This window comes from Pelobates fuscus, chromosome 3 (assembly GCF_036172605.1).
Source record: "Pelobates fuscus isolate aPelFus1 chromosome 3, aPelFus1.pri, whole genome shotgun sequence".
Classification (NCBI taxonomy): domain Eukaryota; kingdom Metazoa; phylum Chordata; class Amphibia; order Anura; family Pelobatidae; genus Pelobates; species Pelobates fuscus.
In genome coordinates, this window is record NC_086319.1 from 363,424,592 (window position 1) to 363,438,970 (window position 14,379).

Consider the following 14,379-nt stretch of genomic DNA (forward strand, 5'->3'; position numbering starts at 1 on the left):
CGAATATCCCTGGCTGAACATGCTGCAGTGGTTATGGTGCCTAGGTGAACCCCCTCCCCTATTGTATCAAGTAATTTGCTAATGTTTGATTTCTTATCTTGGGTCAGCCAGGAGCTGCCTCTCAGCACCATAACCACAGCTGCTAGGCGTGTCCCTTTAAGACATGTGTTTGTAAAACTACAACTCCCGTGATGCTTTGCCAGCCTTAATCTGATACCCGCGGCTCTGCGCTCGAAGCCTGTCTGATGAACCATCGCGAATCATTGCTTACGTGGAGGAAATGTCGTACGACCTGTTTCGTGAATAGCGTGGCCTGCGTAGTCAGCGTCCGACTCCACGCGAGACTCAGCTCCACCCCGCGTCATCCAACGAGAAGGACGGGGAGGGCAAAGATGGCGGACACACAGCGCACGCCCCGCCCCCTCTCGCTTGCTGTGGGTGGACGTGCTGCCGTTAGGTTGGGCGTGCGCCATGACGTCACCGCGCCGGCGCTCGAGCATTCGGGCGGGGCCTAGGGGAGCCTGCAGGCTGTGCTGAGACGGAAACGGAGGGGAAGGCCGCGGCCAGCGGCGGAGGGCTGACAGGAGAGCGCGGTGCCGAGAGGCCTGCTACCCGACGGAATGGTGGAGAAGGCCGGCTGCGGGAGAGACTCCATGGTGAGAGACTCCATGGTGAGGAGGGGGGCCCCGCGGAGGGAGTTGGGGGGGAATGGAGGGGGGGCTCACTGAGAGCCGGGGGGTTACTGAGTGAATACTCCCTCACAGCCCCCCGGACACACTCACTGCATGGGGGGCCGGACCTGGACACCCCCACTCCATAACCCGCACAGAAACTGCATCCTCTCTATAGCACCCTCCCAGCAACCTTTAATCCTCAACAATTACTGCATAGAGTGCTGCCTGGACAGTGCCGGTACATTGCTGCCTGGACAGTGCCGGTACATTGCTGCCTGTACAGTGCCGGCACATTGCTGCCTGTACAGTGCCGGTACATTGCTGCCTGTACAGTGCCGGTACATTGCTGCCTGTACAGTGCCGGACATTGCTGCCTGGACAGTGCCGGCACATTGCTGCCTGGACAGTGCCGGCACATTGCTGCCTGTACAGTGCCGGCACATTGCTGCCTGGACAGTGCCGGCACATTGCTGCCTGGACAGTGCCGGCACATTGCTGCCTGGACAGTGCCGGCACATTGCTGCCTGGACAGTGCCGGCACATTGCTGCCTGGACAGTGCCGGCACATTGCTGCCTGGACAGTGCTGGCACATTGCTGCCTGTACAGTGCCGGCACATTGCTGCCTGTACAGTGCCGGCACATTGCTGCCTGTACAGTGCCGGCACATTGCTGCCTGTACAGTGCCGGCACATTGCTGCCTGTACAGTGCCGGCACATTGCTGCCTGTACAGTGCCGGCACATTGCTGCCTGTACAGTGCCGGCACATTGCTGCCTGTACAGTGCCGGCACATTGCTGCCTGTACAGTGCCGGCACATTGCTGCCTGTACAGTGCCGGCACATTGCTGCCTGTACAGTGCCGGCACATTGCTGCCTGTACAGTGCCGGCACATTGCTGCCTGTACAGTGCCGGCACATTGCTGCCTGTACAGTGCCGGCACATTGCTGCCTGTACAGTGCCGGCACATTGCTGCCTGTACAGTGCCGGCACATTGCTGCCTGTACAGTGCCGGCACATTGCTGCCTGTACAGTGCCGGCACATTGCTGCCTGTACAGTGCCGGCACATTGCTGCCTGCACAGTGCCGGCACATTGCTGCCTGCACAGTGCCGGCACATTGCTGCCTGCACAGTGCCGGCACATTGCTGCCTGCACAGTGCCGGCACATTGCTGCCTGCACAGTGCCGGCACATTGCTGCCTGCACAGTGCCGGCACATTGCTGCCTGCACAGTGCCGGCACATTGCTGCCTGCACAGTGCCGGCACATTGCTGCCTGCACAGTGCCGGCACATTGCTGCCTGCACAGTGCCGGCACATTGCTGCCTGCACAGTGCCGGCACATTGCTGCCTGCACAGTGCCGGCACATTGCTGCCTGCACAGTGCCGGCACATTGCTGCCTGCACAGTGCCGGCACATTGCTGCCTGCACAGTGCCGGCACATTGCTGCCTGCACAGTGCCGGCACATTGCTGCCTGCACAGTGCCGGCACATTGCTGCCTGCACAGTGCCGGCACATTGCTGCCTGCACAGTGCCGGCACATTGCTGCCTGCACAGTGCCGGCACATTGCTGCCTGCACAGTGCCGGCACTTTGCTGCCTGCACAGTGCCGGCACTTTGCTGCCTGCACAGTGCCGGCACTTTGCTGCCTGCACAGTGCCGGCACATTGCTGCCTGCACAGTGCCGGCACATTGCTGCCTGCACAGTGCCGGCACATTGCTGCCTGCACAGTGCCGGCACATTGCTGCCTGCACAGTGCCGGCACATTGCTGCCTGCACAGTGCCGGCACATTGCTGCCTGCACAGTGCCGGCACATTGCTGCCTGCACAGTGCCGGCACATTGCTGCCTGCACAGTGCCGGCACATTGCTGCCTGCACAGTGCCGGCACATTGCTGCCTGCACAGTGCCGGCACATTGCTGCCTGCACAGTGCCGGCACATTGCTGCCTGCACAGTGCCGGCACATTGCTGCCTGCACAGTGCCGGCACATTGCTGCCTGCACAGTGCCGGCACATTGCTGCCTGCACAGTGCCGGCACATTGCTGCCTCCACAGTGCCGGCACATTGCTGCCTGCACAGTGCCGGCACATTGCTGCCTGCACAGTGCCGGCACATTGCTGCCTGCACAGTGCCGGCACATTGCTGCCTGCACAGTGCCGGCACATTGCTGCCTGCACAGTGCCGGCACATTGCTGCCTGCACAGTGCCGGCACATTGCTGCCTGTACAGCGCCGGCGCATTGCTGCCGGTACAGCGCCGGCGCATTGCTGCCGGTACAGCGCCGGCGCATTGCTGCCGGTACAGCGCCGGCGCATTGCTGCCGGTACATTGCCACAATGGACACATCCCCTGCTCTCTGTATAGCACCCTCCTAGCAACCTTTAATCCTGCTTAATTACTATATAGCGTGCTGCCTGTACAGTGCTGGTACATTGCTGAATGTAGAGTGCTGCTGATACATTGCCTGAATGGACACATCCCCTGCTCTCTCTATAGCACCCTCCCAGCAACATTTAATCCTGCTTAATTACTACATAGAGTGCTGCCTGTACATTGCTGCCTGAATTGACACATCCCCTGCTCTTTGTATATTAATTGTATTCCCTATGTGGTCATGATCTAACCCTCCAAGGGGAGCCACCCTCTCATATTAAATATTGTACCATCTACCTGCCAGGTTTTATACGTCCACAGGGTTATTTACTAAACTGGCGATAATTCTAGTAGAAGTCAATCATTGAGGCCAAAGTAGTCGATCTAGAAACATTCTCCAAAGCGCTGTATGAACTAAACTGCGACTTATAGAGAATTGAGCACACATGGCAACATTTACATTCAAATAGATGAGCTGTAACTATTGCTGATTTGAAGATGTATCTATTTAGTTTTTCTCAGAAGTCAGCATATTTTAGCCTTTTGTAATTTGACTTTCAATTCATTACAATGCGCACTTTAATGAATAATATTGAAAAGTCATCTATGTTTTCAGGTTTGGTTGTTTTGGCATAATAAATGTAATATGCTTTGATTCCTGACATGTAATACTTTAGTAAATAACCTTTCTGTTATTGTGCAAAAGGGATTCTAAAGCTTTGTGTTAATTCCTAAAACACTTACCGGTAATTTTAATTTTGGGAGAAAAAAATCTTAACTCCGCTCTTTTGACCTAAAATTTGCCATCCTTTCGTGAATTCTTCACAATTCCCAGTTTAGTGAGTGAACTTTTTTTTTTTTAGTGGGGTGCATTGGTAAACAAGTCATGGTACTACGCTAATATGCTTAGAGAGTGTTTATGGTATGTAACCTTTACCATGAAGTAGTAAATGCAATTTTCAGATTCCACGTATCTTGTGTAATGTCATCATTTAATCCTCTCTGCAAAAAGCATTCATGTTTCAGTAATGCAAAAAATAGTATTTCATACTCCATAAGGTGTATTTTCTTTATTCAAAGTAGTGTATTATCTAGTCTCCTAAAATATGTATTCACATACATTATTTGTGTTGCTCTTGCTATATCCAAAATGACTACAGTGCCTTTCTTTTTGGGGTTTTTTTTAGAGAAAAAAAGACATTGGAATTGGTTTTAAAAGCTTGGTGTAAAGTGTTATTTCATGTGAATATATATATATATATATATATATATATATATATATATATATATATATATATATATATATATATATATATAAAATTCAAAATATTCCTGCACTCACGCTTGAAGTATCCCTTAAAAGTCGGGTGCTAGCATGCCATGGCTAGTGTAATTCATCCATCCAAAGTAGGCAGGAGCACTCTCTTGTTAAAAGTCTAAAGTTTATTAGAACATATTATAAAAACGATCAACGTTTCAGTCCTGCATAGATGACTTTCATCAGGATCATTATATATATATATAAAAAAAACTTTTTCCAATGACAATTGGAATGAATAAGTTTTTTTTCTACAAATCCTGGGAGTGCTGATTTATCTTTGGTATATATATATATATATATATATATATATTTTTTTTTTTACTGCTTTCAACTGGTAAATATAGACTCTGGGGATAGAATGTTTAATGCATTACATTTTACATACCGCGCATTTAAAAAAAATGCCTGTGTTGTGTGTCCCTCTGTGAAATATGTTGGCTCTATATAAATAATATGAAGCTGACTATCCTTAGCTACAAACAGGTGTAAAGATTTAGCTTTCATGACATGGCAAACTGGTCTTTTAATTTATTTCACAAAATGAGTGGGCCTCCCTTGATCTAAGAGTGTTTTGTAAATAAAAGGTGTATTTGGATTGTGTAAAAAGGTTTAAAAGAGATATTGTGACACTTTTTTTTTTTTAATCGCTTAATTTTCATTGTCATTTTTTTTGCCTAGTAAGGTAAGCAGGCTACTGGTTAAAAATATTTTAACACAATCAAAAACTGTTTTTTATTTGCAATCAAAATTCCTTTTACATACTGTGTGATGAAAGTATAATTGATTGCATTATGAATGGCTGTCTAATTTGATTTGCTTACAAATTTGTGTATTATGGCAGTGTATTCTTTTGCACATATGACTTTCTTTGAAAGAATTTAAAAGCCAAATGTTGACGTGTGTTTTACATGCATAATTAGAATGGTAATTTTTAACCCCATCCCAATTGTTTTAGTTACCATTTTAGGTCTGACTGTACTTTATTGCTTTGTAATGGCCGTTTTTGCCTTCTGGCATTTACATGATTAAAGAGAATTCTGTTTATGCTAATTGTATAAGTCTAGTTTATTTGTCTTTTATCTTGGTGGACATCCAGGATATCCAGTTATACCCTTTCTTTTAGGGTTTGACAAATTAACGAACATTCTTTGCATTGCAAGGGTAATTATATTTAAAATTAATTTTTCTGTAATATAGATCTACTTTGAGCAGAATAATATCCATAGCTTCTATATGGATAATGTGTATATCTATCATGCATACATCTCTCTTGTATATCATTTATTTACAAGAGTCTGAAATGAAGAAATATGTCTGTAAATAGATGTATAGATAAATATGATACCGAGTGAGCCTACTGAGTGTGCATCCTATTTTAGGCATTTTTATTTTAAGGTTGATGGAATGATTTGCTACCGGCAACATTTAGATACTCTATCATGCTTAAATGGTTTTACCTTTTTATGATTTTTTTTTTTTCTTTCAGCCCTCACTAATCCCTGGTGGATTAAATCCGGCACTCTCTGGTAGTTCTCAAATGCTCCCCAAACAGGGCATGAAACTGGAGGCTGTCATGGAGCAACTCCAAAAGCAGCAACAGCAAGCTGCCCGGAGCATGCAGGAGCGTGAGAGGCAAATCAGAGAAACTCATCGCCTCTATACACAACAACTGGCAGCCCAACATGCCATGAAATCCTTGCCAGGTCCTGCAACAGTCTCATCTAATAGAATCCGCCTTCCTGCAGGCCTTGCTCCAAGTACCAGTGACCCAGATGAAGAAGAAGAAATGGAAGAGGATGAGAGTGACATGGGGGAATCTTTTGATGAGGAGGAGGAGGAAGGAAGAATGGCTCAGAGTTCTAGTCTGGCACAGAAGTATCTACAGGCTCAGAGAGAGCAACAGAGAATTGGCATCTCTAATCCACAGGGGACCCCTAGTCAGCCACCTAGAACTGTGAAGGAGGAACCTCTTGAAGAAGACTCCAACCCTTCTCCATCTAAACACCTCAAGCAGCAGAATGTGGAAGAACACATTAAACAGGTAAGCCGACATTTTCTAGCTCTAAAGTGTCCTGACCATTTTAAATCTGAGATCAGTCTTAAATCAATTGCTGCAATATGACGTTTATTGTGATGTAGGATGAGAGTTCATATCTGGTATTCTAACGCAGAATTTGTTCTATTTGTGGCAGGATTGGGTTAGAAGAAGACGGTTATATCATGATTGCCAATTACTGTTGTATTGGCCATAGGGTCTTTAGTGGATATGAGCTTGCAGGATGCAGGTATGCATGTTAGCATCAGGTTTTGCCATTACTTGCTGTAGGTAAATTTGGAAAGAGGTAGACATTTTGTTGGTGTAATGTATAATTATGTGCCATTAGGTGTTTTATAACCATAACTCTTCCCATACAACTTTTGCAGCACCAGAAACCAAGTCTCTATAACGCACGTAGTAAGCATCTATAATGATCTTCTTGCACGCAGCTATACCAACCATGGGCCTTTTCCACATACAACATATTTACAGCAAACCTGAATGATGAGGTTGTTTGGTTGATCAGGTTCATATTGCTGGTATACGGTAGTTAGATTCACCTGCAGTCTACATATTCCATTTCCTGTCCTGAATTTGTTCTTCTACTTCAAATACCACTAAAAAAAAGTGCAGCCAAAACACCCCATGGCCCTTACCTTGGGTGGTCCAAAAAACTTGAGCTGACCTTGGAGAGCACAGTTTATGGTCCTGTGTGACACCTTTGCGTCACCTTTGTTCAGTGCTGCCCAGAATCATAGCTTATGGCCATACTGGACATGTGAGGCGCTGAAGTGGCATATTGACAGAGTATTCTTCCCTGGTGGAGTATCTTGTTCTGTATTGCTTAAAAATTAAAAGACAATAATTTCTTTCCCACTTTCTCTGTCACCTTTTGGCTACAGATAAGATCCAAGTTTCAGTTTGCTCTTTGACTGTTTGCAAGTGTACGCTTTAAACATATTTCGAGGGGAAGACCTGTCACTGCACACTGTTAAATCAAGCTCTTTGAATATTTTTTTTAGTTATCATTTTTACTCCCCCCCCTCCCCCCCACACGACCCTTCCTATCATCCTAAATTTTTTTTATTTTTGCTCAAATTTTATGAAGTTTCACAAGACAACTTATACAGTATAAGCCCCAATTCAATGCACAACTGCATTGGAAAAAATATATTTTAACAGCGCTGATACAAACTTTCTGTGTAGTCAAATAAAATCGGTGTTTTTACCATTCATTAAGAAAACTGAGTGTCTCTATCTGAGATGTTACTGTTTTATTTGGTAGGGCTCTCTTGATACTAGGTTTACTTGTCGACTAAAAGGTTGTATTGGAATACTTAATTAGTAATCTTTTATGAGTTGTAATTGCCCTGGAAACAATTACAAAAACAGATACAAAACAATCTTTTACATTTATTTTTTATCAGTTATCAAACTATTGCCAGAAAAATGTAAATATACTTGGGGGAAAAAAAGGTGGGGTGCATTCTGGGATATACATTCCTAGAGCAATATACATGATATGTTTCCACATGTGAGTTTTTGTGTAGAGAAATATTTGTAGATCATGAACACAATAATAAAAATATTTTTTTTTTCTGAATTTGGGACAAAGGGCATGAAACCCCATAAATTCATTAACCTCACTATAAAAATAATCTATCATTGCTATATATTCATCCAGGTATCTGTTTGCTAAACAGTGGATTGAAATTTCACAAATAGTGCCAGATTTCCCAATTCTGCTAGTTTCAATTCACTACAATTCATTGTTTACTGAATAGACACTGCATCAATAAAATGCAGTCGGTCCATATAGTAGTGTGTGTGTGTGTCCGGCTCTTTGACGTTACTTTTGTTAGATCCAGCAACTGTTGTTAGATCCAGCAACGGCCTTCCTGAAGAAATTTGTTGGGACTGGGTTTAAGCATCTGCAAGCTTTAAAATAAATATATATATATATATATATATATATATATATATATATATATCTCAAAATATTTAATTCATTTTTTTTTCTTACATCCTGTAGGTAATATGCATAGGTTTTTCTGTTTCTACACCGTTTCTACAGAAAAAGCTTTATGCTGTAGCATGACCAGTGCTATGCACAATCCCATTCACCAAATTGGAATGTGGCTGTCAATAAACTGATTGCAGTGTCTGCTTTCAAGTTATTTAGCTGTTCCATTGATCAGGCTTGATAAATGGAGCTGCTGCTGGGGGCTGATCTGCACAACACATACCTTCCTGATAGCCAGACATTTATGGAATAAGATCATAGACAAGAATGAGAAACTTCATAGCTGATAAAATGCTTGCTACTTCTTGCCTGTGGAGTAAGAGTAGCTGCATTATTGATTTTTCATTTTTTTTTTTTTATATAAATCTTGCATGTTTTTTTCTAGTGATATTTATAAAATACAAAGTAAAATTAGGTCTTATAGTGCTCACAGAAAAAAAGTATTAACTAGTTGCTGTTTACCTTATAGGATGCCCACCACACAGTAAGCTGGCACTGCAAATGCCAAACACATAAAACACTATAGGTTACTGGTAGGCAGTCCAGATGCCGTAGACTACCTCTCCCCTGGTTCAGTGGTACCTCGGTTTACAAATGAAAATCTATAAAAAAATAATGCTTTCGTTTACGATTTTTTTTTCGCAATACAAAGCAAGTTTTCCCAGGATGCATTCTGCTTGGGAGGTTTGTAGCGCCGCCCCCGTGCATGCTGGAGTCTGTGGGTAGCACAGGGCGTCTAGTGTGGAGCTGTTGGAGCGATTTTTGCATGGTGTTTTGGAGCCATTCAGGAAGTCTTTTGCAGCAGTTTTGGGACTTTTAGGAACTTTTGTGGTGCATTTCTCAAGCGGTGGAAAGGTAGGGAGCTGAGCTTCATCATTTGCATGCTTTTTACTGTGCGTTATGCATTGTGGGTTGGTTTCCATGCTAGCTCAATTTGACTTTCTTCTGACCTCCGGGAACCGATTAATTGGTTTTCAATGCATTTCTATGGGAAACCACGTTTTGGTTTACAAATTTTTCGCAATACAAAACGTCCCGGGGAACGCATTCAATTTGTAAACCGAAGTACCACTGTACTTTGCCAGCATCATGGCTGTAACAGCATTCTGTGAGATGTAGTTCAAGATATCTGGTCGGCTGAAGGTTGCCTGCCCCTGCAAAAGACAATATCTTTTCGGCCTATTCTGAAGGGTGAAGCACTATATTAAAACCGTTCAGTGATTCTAACACATAGAGGCATCAGACAGAGAAATATATTGAATTGGCATAAGGGAAATAGTAAAGAGTCAAGCATGTATTAAACACAAAAGACACGGTAAAGGGGGGAAAAAAGTGTCCTTGTTGGGTCTATTGGCTTTCTATTTACCAGCCAGTCCAGTTTTCGGTGTAAACTTTTGTTAAACATCTCAGTGGTAGCGCTTTACCTGAAAGGTTTTTATGTAGGGTAAATTACCTATTCCACACTTGCCATACTAAGTTTAGAACACTCTAAGTGGGCATAGAAGACAAGCGACCTCATATGACTAAAACTACAACAAAGCGTGCCCACTGTGAGTATTCTAAATGCAGCATTGCAAGTTTCAGGCACAAGAGAGCTTTAAATGCAACACTATTCTGGGCAAACCCTTCCATGTACTACCACTGACAATTTTAACGGTTTACATAAATAGACTGACTGGCTGGTTTTTAAAAAGGTGGGTTATACCCAGGCCAACGGATCTGCTCTAAGCACCTACATGGACAATTGTTTTTTAATACCTGACTTACTCTTTTTGATATTTGCCTTATATAGCGGCAATATATGTATCTTCAGAAAAGGGGGATCAGGTTCAACTCTTCAGGATAAGGGGAAACCGGTATAGTGTGATTTACCCATTGAGTTTTGTTGTGTTTATAAAATATGCTTTAAAAGAGTCCTGTTTATCCCGGAATGTCTTTTAAGTCACTCTTCATGTGTATTATTGCATATAAATGTGTAGTTCATTCTGTGTTAAATTTGTCAATTTGAGAATACATTCCCAGACATGAATACCATGTTTCCTTGAAATGGTCACGTGCAAAAATGTTTACCCTTTGATATAATGGTTAGGGGGGTATGAGCTGCAACATCTAAAGATGTTTACTTCCCACATGATGAAAAAGACCTGCACATGTGTTTTATAGCTCTGTGCTTGTTATACTACCTCAAGCCAACATAGGCAGCTGTTTTACTTGTGGACCAAACATGTCATGCTGGTTGTGCAGTGTTCTTCATATAACTTGTGTTGCACCATACTGAAAGTGTGAGTCAATAATAGCCCCCTACATGGCATGAATCCAGGACTGTTCACATTTAAATTAAACTCTTCTAAGAGCTACTTGGTTCATCTGATGCAGCAGTCAGATACATTTCTATCCTTCTGTTTGATCCTTTCAGGAACAGTCCATGGCAGATTGTGGCACAACATTTTTAATTCATGATAAAAGTAATTTATTGAAAACGAGTGCAAAATAATAACTTTATTTTAAATAGAATGGACACCGTACAAGTCTTATGCTGCAGAATCTCTGGTTTACAGTGACATGCTGACATGACCAGGAAGTGAACATGATATTTCAAGGCAGTTCCTAGTCTCCTGTTAAAGCAGTTGGGGGTCAGACATGATGCAACATTTTGAATTGAGGCCATGACAGTAGACCCATTCTTCAGTGTGAATTTGTTTAAATGGTCCTTGTTATTACTGCATATGTCTCTGGGGGGAAAGCAGGACACGCACAGCAGTAAATGTATATCTGTGTATTGTGTGAGTGTGTGTGCATGTGTAAAATACAGATTTCAAATTCAGGTCTGTGTCAATCCATGTTAATATGTGATGGAGGAGAATATTTTTCAGTTAGGTTGGAAGTTGCCCTTTCTTGTGCTTGTAATACATTTCCAGAAATGTCTAAATTTTTTAATAAAAAAATAAGCCTGAAATTCACAAGTTTCATATTTGTTCTTCTTTTGTATACTTGTGATAGTCTGAATGGTAAATGGTGGGGGCAAGATGATTTACATCTCTCATTGTATGTGTACTGTTGCGTACAATTTCCCGTACACTCCAGGATATATTCTAGACTGAAAGTTCTTGAGAATGTTTGGAAATTTTATGGCAAAATTGGTAAATTTTAAAAGTTTCTCAGCTCATTTTCAAACTCTAGTGTTTTGAACTAGAATTATCAGTTACTTTAATTCTCCTGCCTTACAAAGTCCCTAAATGTTTGTCTTTATGATCTGCTAGTTTGCTGCCATGCACAACTTTGTGTTGCTTATTATCTTTTAAATATTTCACTTTTTCTTTTCTGTTGTGCAATATGTTACGTAAACATATTTGCCTCAAATTCTAAGAATATCTGCCTTTATAACGGTTTCCATGTCAGTTAAAGTAACCAATTTGTTATACAAGCATGCACGCACACCATTATTCGTAACATTTGCTTTCCTCACGTTTTGTAGAATGAGAGGTCTGTTCATTTAGAAAGTGACCCAGTAGATAGTGTACATATCCCCTGTGCAAACTAGTGTGCCCCTTCTAGTCAACCACAAATAAAAAGGCCATCGTTATATGGATGTAGCTCCTTTGTCAGTACAGGAAATGACCTGTCACCTTAGTTGTAACACTCCAGACAGCCGTTTGTGGTGAGATTCCCTGTGGAGGCATCTGGCTAATAGATTTCTGCAAACATAGTGCAAAAGGCCTTTTATACTATATCATGTACTATATAGTAGTAATATAGCGTTAGTATATTATGGATTGTGTGCCACTGTCTTTCAACACGCAAACATTTATTTAAAAAGAGAACACATGCTACAAAGCTATTTAAAATGTAAGATGTGTTTAGTGTTATCATCTCTTATGTTTTGGTTTTATTTTACTTTGCTCGTCATCCAGGAACGGTTAAATACTTTATTATTTATTATTATTATTATTTACTGGTTACCTTTCACATTGTCGTAGGACAGCACCAGTTTATCTGGCTACATTTTTCACACGTGGGATTGCTGTGAGAACCGGTTGCACTGATCAATGTCCAACCAGTGTTTTCAGCAACTGGCTTTGACAGTGTTCTCTGCCTCTTTTTACAGTGATCATTGTACGGAACTATTGGTTTGCCTAATTTTACACTACACATAAATGTCACAATCCGTATCTGTGGGTGGATATAGTGGGGAAATTGTGAGCATTTTAAGTAAATTATATTTTAGGCATTTATTTAGGCACAGAATGCCAGTATGGATCTGTATTCAGTCACATTATTGAAGTAACTCCAAACCCTTGGAGCTGAAGTGCTTTATTTGTTGACTTTTACTAACATTATTAAAAAAAATATTTATAATGCTGCTTTTCCTTTATAATTTTTGCTGTAGCTAAATGTAGATGCCATGCTTGGTTGGTTTTAGTACTTTTCTATGAGATACATTGTAAGTTTAGCATGCAGATTGATGCACTGCCTCACATTGTTTTTTGATGATGAATATTGAATTGATTGGGAGAAAATAAAATGAAGGCCGGCTGCTGTGGAGTATAGCTGCAGCAACGGACCCTCTGGAGTAGTGCTAGGGGGCACTGTGAAGGCCGATAATCTATGTGTTTTAACGACTCTACTGTTAGAAATGAAAGGTTATTTTTAATGCTGGGTATTTCTTTAAATTAACGTAAAGCTTCCTGATTGCTAAATGATATCTTAGCATGCACAACAGCAAACCCCTATCTTTCTGATGGGTCATTTTGTAAATGTATAATTCTATACAAATGTGCACTTTTGTGTAAATTTCACTTCTTTTGTGGTCATCTTGTAGATTTGCTTTTTCTACGTGTCGTCTTGCTCAGAAATGCTTCAGACTTGAGAAAGGGAGGTTCTCCCGAAAGCTTGTCATTGAAAAATTCTGTTAGTCCACTCAAAAAGGTATTACAAGATACTAATTTTATCTGTTTTTTTACACATATATATTGCTCCAAGGGAGTTATTCCCCACCCAGGTAACATTTTTGTCTCAAATAAGCATTTGTTAAGCTTGTGACTTGAAAAACATTGTTTTGAGCCAAAACGTTGCTCTGGGTGAGCATAATAAATTTGCCCCAACTTACGCCCAGTGCTTTTGTTTGTTCCGTATTCAGTTGGTTGGAGGTGGAGCTGTGAACTGTGTGCTACCAGATGGGTGCTAAAACAGTTTATAACAATTCAGTTTTGCCTATGTCTAGATAGCTAACATACACAATTTTTATAGAATTATTCCTCGTTGTATAATGATTTGTTTGTGGTGGGATTGTACAGGGCTGGGCAAATCTGTGTAGAATTTAAGTCCGTAACTGATAAATCAACTGATCTATTTCTGAAATAAACATTTTCATATGCCAACAGTAAAGGTTAAGGATCTTTGTGTAACTGACTTGAGGCATCAGTACAGTTTTTATTTATTTTTTTAATTGGGTTCGATACTTTAAAACTATACCAAAACTCTTGACTCTATTTTGGATATCATTCTGGTGATCGTATTGATGTTAGACTTGTGCACAAATGTGTTTCAGCTGATTCTAATAAAATGCCATTCAATCTACACCAGATCAACCAATCTGCCTGTCTCCTTGGGTAAAACCCAAGCGGATCGGTTTGTTCGTGCATAGATTAAAAGGAATTTGTTCAAACCAACTGAAATGCATTGTGCACAAGTCTGATATGTGGATCTTTGTGTATGTTAGTCAGTTTGTAATCTCATTGAAATTCTCTTCATAAGGTGTCTCCCCTCCCCCCAATAAGGTTTCATTGTTTCTTTTTGTCAGATATGCTTGTGCATTTCCCCTTTTATTTTTTGCCACCCATTAGTTGAATTGCATTATTAATGATTCCCTTGGGGTCAGGATAGACTGTTGCTATGCAAGGCTAATTCAGGTTTCAATACGGTTAATACTGACTGCCAACTGTCCTAA

At 41.7% G+C, this 14,379-nt stretch overlaps 1 protein-coding gene across 3 annotated transcripts in view; it reads left to right on the forward strand.

The window, feature by feature from the left end:
* Positions 1 to 492: 492 nt before the first annotated feature.
* ARID3B (AT-rich interaction domain 3B) overlaps positions 493 to 14,379 on the forward strand; it is a 67,604-nt gene continuing 53,717 nt past the window's right edge. For all 3 annotated transcript variants that reach the window (XM_063449298.1, XM_063449300.1, XM_063449299.1), the window contains exons 1-2: positions 493 to 656; positions 5,858 to 6,412. In XM_063449298.1, coding sequence (XP_063305368.1) covers positions 621 to 656; positions 5,858 to 6,412 — 591 coding nt within the window. In that variant the 5' untranslated portion in view covers positions 493 to 620. The remainder of the gene's footprint in view (positions 657 to 5,857; positions 6,413 to 14,379) is intronic.